This window comes from Somniosus microcephalus, chromosome 3 (assembly GCF_052327205.1).
Source record: "Somniosus microcephalus isolate GS21.2 chromosome 3, FLI_Smic_1.0, whole genome shotgun sequence".
In the NCBI taxonomy this organism is placed as follows: domain Eukaryota; kingdom Metazoa; phylum Chordata; class Chondrichthyes; order Squaliformes; family Somniosidae; genus Somniosus; species Somniosus microcephalus.
The window spans coordinates 256,917,054-256,927,876 of record NC_140989.1 but is presented as its reverse complement, the minus strand read 5'-3'; the positions used below and the strand labels follow the sequence as shown (position 1 = coordinate 256,927,876).

The following is a 10,823-nucleotide window of genomic DNA, read 5'->3' as shown; positions in this document are numbered from 1 at the left end:
GTATGCTGGTACATTAACTACAGCCAAGTCACAACGAACAGTGAATTATATCTTACACAGCCAATATTTATTTGGTACTAAATTGTAATGGTCTACCATCTTGTTTATATCCATTACTTTGACCACCAACAGCCATTCCCTTACAGTGCTCTATCAGATGCTGTTTGTTATGCATCTGTCCAGATGATAAATGACTCAAGCTACCTTTGAACTATTTTAGTCTATCTGAAACATCCTGATTTCACACAAAACGTTGTGGAATCTGCAGTGTTGTCAGATCTGGTACAGTTTTGTAATGAAGCAATATTTTGTTGGTAGGAATATCTAATTTACCAGTTATTAGCTGATGGGTTTCGCAACTGATACTGCTGTAGCTTCTGAGAGGATGGAGTATATCTGTGCCCAAATATTGACTGAAGACACAATGGGAATCCTTCATAAACTCCCAAGATGCAACTTACCTATGATAACTCTCAGACCTGGGCTATCTTTGCAAGGCCGAAAGCAAAAGGCACAGATCACTTTTTAAAATTCATTTAAGAGATGTGGGCATTGCTGGCAAGGCCAGCATTTATTGCCCATCCCTAATTGCCCTTGAGAAGGTGGTGGGGAACCGCCTTCTTGAACCGCTGCAGTCTGTGTGGTGAAGGTACTCCCACAGTGCTGTTAGGTAGGGAGTTCCAGGATTTTGACCCAGCGACGATGAAGGATCAGCGATATACTTCTAAGTCAGGATGGTGTGTGACTTGGAGGGGAACTTGGAGGTGGTGGTGTTCCCATGCACCTTCTGCCCTTGTCCTTCTAGGTGGAAGAGGTCGCGGGTTTGGGTGGTGCTGCCGAAGAAGCCTTGGCGAGTTGCTGCAGTGCATCTTGTAGATGGTGCACACTGCAGCCACGGTACACTGGTGGTGGAGGGAGTGAATGTTTAAGGTGGTGGATGGGGTGCCAATCAAGTGGGCTGCTTTGTCCTGGATGGTGTTGAGCTTCTTGAGTGTTGTTGGAGCTCCACTCATCCAGGCAAGTGGAGAGTATTACATCACACTCCTTACTTGTGCCTTGTAGATGGTGGAAAGGCTTTGGGGAGTCAGGCGGTGAGACACTCGCCGCAGAATACCTAGCCTCTGACCTGCTCTTGTTGCCACAGTATTTATGTGGCTGGTCCAGTTAAGTTTCTGGTCATAGGTGACCCCCAGGATGTTGATGGTGGGGGTTTCAGTGATGGCAATGCTGTTAAATGTCATGAGGCGGTGGTTAGACTCTCGTTTGTTGGAGATAGTCATTGCCTTGGCACTTCTGTGGTGTGAATGTTACCTGCCACTTATCAGCCCAAGCCTGAACGTTGTCCAGGTGTTGTTGCATGCGGGCATGGACTGCTTCATTATCTGAGGAGTTGTGAATGGCACTGAACACTGTGCAGTCATCAGCAAACATCCCCACTTCTGACCTTATGTTGGAGGGAAGGCCATTGATGAAGCAACTGAAGATGGTTGGGCCTAGGACACTGCCCTGAGGAACTCCTGCAGTGATGTCCTGGGGCTGTGATGATTGACCTTCAACCACCACAACCATCTTCCTTTGTGCTAGGTATGACCCCAGCCAGTGGAGAATTTCCCCCCAATTCCGATTGACTTCAGTTTTACTAGGGCTCCTTGATGCCACACTCGGTCAAATGCTGCCTTGATGTCAAGGGCTGTCACTCTCACCTCACCTCTGGAATTCAGCTCCTTTGTCCATGTTTGGACCAAGGCTGTAATGATGTCGGTAGCCGAGTAGTGTCAGTGGAACCCAAACTGGGCATCAGTGAACAGGTTATTGGTGAATAAGTGGCGCTTGATAGCACTGTCGATGACACCTTCCATCACTTTGCTGATGATTGAGAATAGACTGATGGGGCGGTAATTGGCCAGGTTAGATTTGTCCTGCTTTTTGTGGACAGGACATACCTGGGCAGTTTTCCACATTGTCAGATAGATGCCAGTGTTGTAGCTGTACTGGAACTGTTTCACTAGAGGCGTGGCTAGTTCTGAAGCACAAGTCTTGAGCACGGTAGCCGGGATGCTGTCGGGGCCCATAGCCTTTGCTGTATCCAGTGTGCTCAGCCGTTTCTTGATATCACGTGGAGTGAATTGAATTGGCTGAAGACTGACTTCTGTGATGGTGGGGACCTCAGGAGTAGGCTGATATGCATCATCCACTCGGCACTTCTGGCTGGAGATGGTTGCAAATGCTTCAGGCTTGTCTATTGCACTCATGCGCTGAGCTGCACCATCATTGAGGATGGGGATATTCATTGAGCTTCCTCCTCCGGTTACTTGTTTAATAGTCCTCCACCATTCACGACTGGATGTGACAGGACTGCAGAGCTTTGATCGGATCCATTGATTGTGGGATTGCTTAGCCCTGTCTATAGCACTATAGAGTGATGTTTAAGAAGTCCAAACTTTAATATCTGTCCCACGCCAGATCTGAAAGTGCTTGATACTGACTCTGTGTGGAACAAGTGGTAAAGTAATAAAAACAGAAAATGTGGAAATACTCAGCAGGTCAGGCAGCATCTGTAGAGAGAGAAACAGATTTAACGTTTCAAGTTGATGACCCTTCGTCAGAACTGGAAAAAGTTGGAGATGCAACAGGTTTTTAAGCAAGTGTAGAGGCAGGGAAAGGGGTGAGGGGAGGAAAGAACAAAGGGAAGGTCTGTGATAGGATAAAAGAGAAGAGAGATTAAGAGACAAAAGGGATGATGGTGCAAGGGAAAAGGAGAAGTGGTGAAGTAGTCACCTTTCCAGCACTAAAGCTCTCATCTAGATGAGCACGAAAATGTACTAAAAAGGCAGGGGGTGGCGGAGAACACAAGAAGTAATTGTAGTTGGTGTACGCAATGATGAAATACTTGTGGCAATATGGAAATGATTGGACAATTGGCTACAACCCTGACATAAATGCAAAGCACCAGTGGGAGATACATATACTGATTGTAACTGATGTAAAATTGCAGCTTTTTAAAATGGGAATCGTTCATTGCAGTAAGACTTACAGGAATGTGAGTACATGGAAAGTGGAGTAGCTCCTCTGGTTTGACAATTAAAAGGGGTGATGTTCCACTAATGGTCTCATGCCATTGGTGCAGACACAGTGTAAACAGTCTTCCCCAGTTATCACTTACCTGCTGCATTTATCAATATGTTCTTTGAACAATTAACCAGTCACAAGCTGCTTATACTTTTCTGGGATGGAGTCTCGATAACTTATGCAATAAATTGCAATTATGACTGCACCATTAGCTGTTCTGTAGCAGTGTCTATTTTATGCACTGAACACTAACAGGAGGTGAGTAATCCTTCCTAACCTTGTTGTTCTGGATGTCACATTAACCGACCAAAAATGATCAGACTTGATCTTATCATTTTGATTTGCTAATCACGTGAAACGCAAAAACATCCTGCTGTGTTATTTCCTGACACTGGATTAGTGTCATGAGAATCCATCTCGAAAGGACCACTACGAAGCCTGGCTTGGTACTTGTGTACTTTTTTTAAACAGTTGCCATGCATGTGTGTGAGTCATTTAGAAATCTGTAGCTGTACAATAAAATCAAAAAGTACCTATCCTCTTTATTGGAGGAGATGACCACATATTAATGCCAAATATAATCTTTGCAGGCATGCTTCTCTGAATATGGTTTCATTAATGCATAAAGAGTTAACAGTAGTAAAAATAAGTTTTGATTTCTGTTTTGCAGAATGCTGTACATTGACTATATCATGGTGCACCACACGTTACAGTCTTTTTATTGTTAATATGTTTTATGCATGGAACAGATTGGTATCATGCATGTAGTTCCTGGTAGCTTTTAGGTGGTCTTGGCAGCTGGTCTGCTGTGGGAGGTTGCACGGAGGGGGGTGGAGAGCCCCGCCATGCAGTGGTGCAAAGGAAGCCCACCAGTCTTTAGGTTCATCATTACTAAAACCTGTGATGGGAAGTCTATATAGATGGGATAATAATGCCCAGCAGTGATCACATTGTGCTTTATGGTCCCAGAATCCCATACTGAAGAAACAGAAGTGGTAGTAATAACAACATACAGTACAGTAAAGAGTCAGGTACTAGTTCACATTTTATATTCTCATTTAATATTATGCAAAATTAATGAACAGAGGAAAAGATAGCCCAGCAAAGTATATTATTATAAACATTATTATTTATAGTCATTATTACATCCCATTTGTTAGGTCCCATAAGTCAATTGTTGACTATTACTCAATTGATGGCCTGTGATTACTTGGTGGTCATTAATTTTTCAGTGTGAATGGTATCGCTGACCAACTACACGCTGGCCAATCGAGTCCACCAACCAGGAAAGGAAGGACCTTAAATATTATAAAACCACCACGCATAGTTTGTATTGTTACCAGAACCCATCAACCACCTGAGGGAGCTGCTACTATTTATTCTCCCACTGAAAAAATGCTTTGTTATATATCAATGCACTCGAGATTGAAAAAAGAATGAATGGTCTGACAGTTTAATTGCAAAAGGAAATATTTTATTGCCTGTTCATGAGTACCAGCAATTAGAATGAATAAAATGCCAGGGTGTGCCTGAAGTTATGTAACAAAATGACCTTTGATAATGTTGTTGGAAAAGTGGTGATTTTTTTCCTTGCCAGACAAATTATCTGGTCTAATAGGATATTTTAGTATCACTGGTGATAAGGAATCTGTGTCATCAGGAATATTTGGCTATCAAACCATAATCTGTTATTCACTCATCATTACATTGTTGTGTTGATGACATCACCATATGGCCAATGCAATTGCCAGAGGGAAGTCCTTCAATAGTATCAAAGACAGACATGGTGGGTATAAGTCCCTTTGACCAAGCGTTTGGTCACCTGTCCTTCTTTGGCTCAGTGTCAATTTTTGTCTGATTCCACTCCGCTGAAGCGCCTTGGGACGTTTTACTGCATTAAAGACGCTAGCAAAGATATTTTTAGAGTTTCACAAATGGAAGCTCCACGTAAATGATTTTATGTTCTGCACTTTCGAAATGGCTAAAATCTAGCTTTATTAAAGAAATTGTAACAACTTTTCACTCTTGGCAATCATTCGAGACACTAATGAATGGGTCAAGATGGTCCCTGCAGAAGAGCAGTCCCTTGCAGGCACTGTTACTGTGGTAACAGTTCAGGTATTCTAGCTGTTCCCATCATTGTATTGTATGGCCTCGGCCTTCCCATCACTTCCGTTTGACCTTGCTGGTAAAAAACTCTGGGTTACCAAGTCATCAAAGTGCTTGTAATGAACTGAGGACAAATATTGCCATTATCTACAGCAATATATTTAGCACAGTCTATGACCCACAATCATTCTCGTGCCATCGCTATAACGCTAAGCTCAGAATGTTCCATTTAAAATTAGAAAAAATAGCAATAATAAATAAATACTCGAATCTATCACCACAGTTCCTTTCTGTATCAGAATATTAGGTAACATTAGTCCTGAAGCATTGTGCAAAGCAATCCAGGATATTCAGTACTGAGAGGCAGGCATACACAAACCTCTGCTAAAACTGTCCGCGTAGCTTATGTTGCAACGGTCAAAGGAAATGTTTTTCAGTTTATCTTTAAGATCCAGTCAGCGTTAATAAGAAAGTTCAGTTCATATTTGGTTGACGGGATCAAAGTGACCAGGCTACCTGTGGCCAAATTTTTACATACTGTATGAAAATATTCTGCCTCTCTACCAAATCAAATTTATCACAAGTTCTCCGTGTAATTTGCCTCGTAAAGGAAAAAAAAATGGTCTTGATAACGGTGAGATGCCTTGCAATTAAACACATATGTCACAAAACTGGGAAACGTATTTGTCCCTGAAGGTGGACAGTACCCCTTGCCCTTCTTCTGTGTTATCTTAACTGTGTCATGTACTGTGTCATTGTTCATCTGATAACTGAGTTTCAGGGTTGTTTTTTCCTGCTTCCTGGCAGATCCATTTCTCTAGCTCTACGCAGTACTGTGGTGCACTCAGGACTGAGCAATACAGAATTGGTGTTCCATATTTTGATTGTCTTGTTGTTGGGGGCAAATCTCTTTGTTTAACTATTGCTGCCCTGTGTCTTGTTTATCAGGTTTACGTAGGCATCTGATTTTAAGAACCTGGGGTAAGAGTCTTTCTCCATCAGACTGAAGATAATTCTCTGGGCCCCCTCAAAACAAGCGGGGTTTGGCAGTAGAATACTCCTGCTGACCAGATCTCTCGTATTACCATCAATGTTGACCTATAAATAGAAAAGGACACCAGTTGAATACATTGCTCCCTATTTTCCCTCTTTGCAGCATTGTATTTTAAGTTCATTATTTTTTTAGTCTGAAAATAGACCACTTCTCCACCCTGAGCAAAACTGATGTAATCATTAGACATCACTTGAGAATAAGTCCACCTCCCCAATGTACTTCTGTTCAGAATAACTGCTTAATTTCCACATAACATAAAGAACTGTCTATGGCGTTGAACCATGAAGATTCATTTGTGGTCTGACAGCCAAAAGTTTCAGTTCTGCAAAATTGAGTTCTTGAAATATGGACAAAAGACTTGTTATACTGGTGTGATTACTTTTTTCTGTTGGATGTTAGAGTTTATGCTGCCAGAGCAGTGCAGCCTAGCGTTCTTGGCACCACATACATAGTACAAGCCAAGTCCGTCCTTCAGCTTATGCCACATTCAAACAGCTGAGCCCGGATTGGTGCCAGATCTACTCCACGTTGACTTAATTGACTGTGCTCATAGTGGAACGCAGTGATATTCTGCAGTGTATTGTACTGAATTGTTGTATGATCCTAAGTGTTATAATTGGGAGATACCTGCAGACATTTTCTCAGTCACTCTTAGTTATGGCAATTTGATCCCATATTGGGAGAATTTACACAAAGAGGTGTATTTTCCTCTACTGGAAATCTGAGTGAAAAGGTCAGTGTGAGTATAAAATGGAAAAATTTGATTTGTGCTCATGCTAACTTTTTGTTCTGATTAGTCACTTGAAGAATTGTACTTGAAAATGTCTGTCTGCTCTTAGATTGCCTCTAACCAAAGTTTTAATGCATAAAATATAGTGACTAGGGTGACTAAGAGACACCAGTAAGAGTGCAGATGTTTCCTTTGATGTGATAGTTGAATACAATACACTATCTTTCAAGGACAGAAAGGGGACATGACTCACATTTGCTTCACCCGTGCCATTGATTGTTGTAATTAAGTGAATTAAAGATTCTAGGATAGACCATAGTGATATTCTTTGGTTTTACTCTGGTACTGCTGCAAATGCTTTAAGGGACCCAATCTGAACGTACCATTAATGAGCACCCACGAAGGACTTGTGTAACATCTACTAGAACTGCTTTTTTCATTATTTACAGATTAATTAAAAAACAAAATTGTTTTGGTACTTCCATCGTTATCTATGCATTTTAGATCAGATATTAATTCTGTTAATGAAAGAAAACCACTCACTTGCTTTGGGGCATCACTCCGTATGAATTCTGTGTAAATATGTTGAGCCTTGGAGTCCAATTTTGCAGAAGGCTTGGTTTTCCTGTAGTCCTCACAGACCAGCCAGAAGTCAATGTTCTCCTCACTGAACTCTGACTTGAGGAAAGCTCTGAATGCAGCACGGCCACCTAGAGGAAGAGAAAATATTAATTCAAATCATTATTTACAGTGCTATTAAAGAAAAATAACACAAAAGATATCATTGGCAGCAACAATCAAACATCGGAGTAGAAAATATCACTTACATGGATCAGTCAGGAGTACGTCCAAAGACTTGGACCATTGCATTACTTCCTCAAGAGTGAGGCTGTGGAAAAAAAATGGAATAATTTAGCAACTTTTCACTTGTTTAAAATATGTATTTTTTTCTGATTCTTTTCTTAGCAAGCTCATATGTAGTTTGGACAAAATTACTTTAAGAACCCTGGCGTGTTGAACTTTATCCATTGAAGTGAGTTTGATTCTGAAATGTTTGTTTTTCTGGTAGTACAATTTTTGCCCCTCCAATAATGAAACACACATTCTACACTTTCTTACATTTCTCAGGTTCAATTTGATAATGTTTAACTTTAGAGCGAATGTCTGTTAAAGAGAATTCAGTGCTCAAAGGAATGAAAGAGAAAGCACTTACCTCATGGACAGGTCCAGTTTCCCTGACATGTTGGACAGAAAATTTATAGATGGATGTTGAGAATCGGAGTTCAGTAGTACAGAAAACAGGCGAGCCTTCAGGTCCTTGGCTCTAAGCGACATTTAAAAAACATGTGTCAGTATTGTCAAAGGTAGATCCTATAATTAAATAACTACAATCACTGGAGTAAGAACAATCTGTTTAAGCAATGTTAATTGGAATTTGCTTCTTTTAGATTTACTTTACTCAGATATAAAATTCATATCTATTTTAAAAAAATCGAATACAATTAAATAGCAGTAAGTTACCTAGAGAGAACCAACAGTTGAAGTAAAACTCATTAAGGAAATACAGTTTTAGGCAAAATAGAACAGGGTGACTTCTGCAGATGTGTTGTTGAAACGGCCTGAGATATTGATAGACTAATGCCAGCAGACTATGCTTTATAGATAATGCCTCTTTGTTGAAGTCGTTTTGAGCTCTGCTGACGTCTAGTCTTTGTCTTCCAATAATTTGCATTAATTTTCCATTTTAGATCTCAAATGAGAGAGTAATATTTACATATTCTGACTAGCACAATGAACAGCAAAGTATTTATTGGAAAGTACAACTTTAATTTGCATTATAATCTACATCTACCTTTCTGCAGCTTGTAATTTTATCAACTAGCAAAGCAGTTCCCAATGTATATGAGAAATATTTGTTCAAAAACATTACACCTGTTTTAAAAAAAAAGGTATCTGGATCCAACCATTACTCGGTTTGTTTACGAATATATTTAAGATAAAAGAGCAAATGATATATGTTATTCATTTGAACATGAGCAAGTTTAATGTTAAAGCACAGTCTGAGAAGGGGAAGCACAATGCAACCAGTAGAAGCTACTTCAAAATGCTGTAATTTAGAGGCTCCTTAGAGTAATAGTAAGATGGTAATGCTTACAGATTCTTTGCTTTTCTTTTCTCTGTCATTTGAGTTCCAATAGTAGCACGGTTGTTGTTGACTTCTTTCAAATTGGTTGATGCATTCTGGGAGAACATGAGTTCAGGCATGTCTGGCTGGTTGACTAGTCTTGGGCGATACTGTAAGCTCTGCTTCACTCGCTGTTCTGTACAAATTTCTTCTGATGTTTCTTGTTCCTTTCACATCGCACTGATATATAGGCAGGAGCTCGTGAGGGTGGGGGGAGGAGGGGTGGGAGGAAGTAGTGTTCGTGCGAATAGAACTGGGTGATGTGAATTCACGACACCACAAAAAAGGAAGTTCTCTTTTTTTGGGCCATTGTTGACGTGGTTGCTCAACCAAACGACAGCCTCATGCGCATGTAGAGCAGCACTCAGGCTTTTAATTCAAATAAGTGCAAGATCTCAAGATCATGCAAATATCCTTTTGCGTAGGTCTTGTCAAAGAGGTGACTAGAGAACCGTGTATTCATTGCGATGTTTTGCTACAGTTTCACAATACATGCTGGCCGGGCTTTACGTTAGGGGCTGTGTTTTTAATGCGATCACGATGTATGAGCAGGACTCGTGCAGCTGGTTAATGAGGTTAATAATGTGGCCAGTTGTTTAGTTAGTATCCGTGGCTTTTATTGCACATTTATTAGAATCGTAAAGGGCTCCAAAGCCAGTTTTTGAAACTAAGCTGCAATTTGTCTGTTGCCTATCAGGTGATACAACAACAACAACAGCTTGCATTTATATATCACCTTTAACGTAGTAAAATGTCCCAAGTTGATACATCTGAGGCCAATGACCTCTTCCAATGGAGGACTGACTATCCAGATTAAAGCTGAGTTTCCCTGCCACACACATCACATTATCTATCCAAAAACCCACCCACACGGCAATTGGTATGAATCCAGTGGGCACGTATACCTTGGTTACAGCTGTCCATGAAGATTGGTTGTTGCCTAATCCAAACGTTCCATGCATGAATGACACTGCAGCAAAACAGACTAATTGAAAACTTTTGCATTCATCTAGTTGCAGGGCAAATAGTAAGAAAAGATATTCTACTGCACAGAGCAAAAGTAACTGGATAATTCATGCACAATGGAACCAATCTAACAACATTCACATATATGTAAAAGAAATTAACCCTGAATATGTGGTGTAGTTTCTTTCACCTTTGTAATGTCTGGTAGGTAAAGACTATATAAACATACTGGAAAGATTACCAAGGCAGTTATCTCAAGCTTCGTGGCCAAAATCTTTAATCTATTGCATGTTGCATTCTATAGCATTGCCCACAAGAACTCTTCCAACATGCCAATATGATTCCTCAATCCCTGAGAGTTCATTCTAGTTTGTTAATGTTTTATAGAAACATAGGAACAGGAGTAGGCCATTCAACCCCTCGAGCCTATTCCGCCATTCAGTTAGATCATGGCTGATCTGCTTCTTAACTCCATTTTCCCACCTTGGTTCTGCAAACCCTTACCTAACAAAAATCTATCAATTTCAGTTTTGAAATTTTCAATTGACCCCCCAGCCTCAACAGCTTTTTGGAGGAGAGAGTCCCAGATTTTCAATACCAATGGAGTGACTAACCCTCTCTCCAATCCTCCGCCACACCCACACACACCTTTCTGGTCCAGTCTTAGAAGAGCTTTGAATTCACACACAACTTAGTGTAACGTACAGCGA

The 10,823-nt window shown here is 40.7% G+C and overlaps 1 protein-coding gene across 1 annotated transcript; it reads right to left on the bottom strand.

Annotated features, from left to right (window-relative positions):
• Nucleotides 1-4,107: 4,107 nt before the first annotated feature.
• LOC147121860 (regulator of G protein signaling 21-like) lies at nucleotides 4,108-9,772 on the bottom strand. The gene is made up of 5 exons (XM_085982365.1): nucleotides 9,118-9,772; nucleotides 8,176-8,286; nucleotides 7,790-7,851; nucleotides 7,506-7,672; nucleotides 4,108-6,276 (listed from the first exon to the last, which is right to left on the bottom strand). Exons 1-5 carry the CDS (start codon nucleotides 9,225-9,227, stop codon nucleotides 6,094-6,096), a joined length of 633 nt encoding a protein of 210 aa, XP_085838491.1. The 5' UTR covers nucleotides 9,228-9,772; the 3' UTR covers nucleotides 4,108-6,093.
• Nucleotides 9,773-10,823: the final 1,051 nt, after the last annotated feature.

What these genes read in the sequence shown, in the direction of transcription:
- LOC147121860 (XM_085982365.1), bottom strand. Translation starts at nt 9,227, where the DNA reads ATGCCTGAACTCATGTTCTCCCAGAATGCATCAACCAATTTGAAAGAA. An exon ending in CGTACTCCTGACTGATCCAT is followed by an intron (nt 7,673 to 7,789) that starts GTAAGTGATATT and finishes CTCTTCCTCTAG; the next exon opens with GTGGCCGTGCTGCATTCAGA. An exon ending in GGAGTGATGCCCCAAAGCAA is followed by an intron (nt 6,277 to 7,505) that starts GTGAGTGGTTTT and finishes TTCTATTTATAG; the next exon opens with GTCAACATTGATGGTAATAC.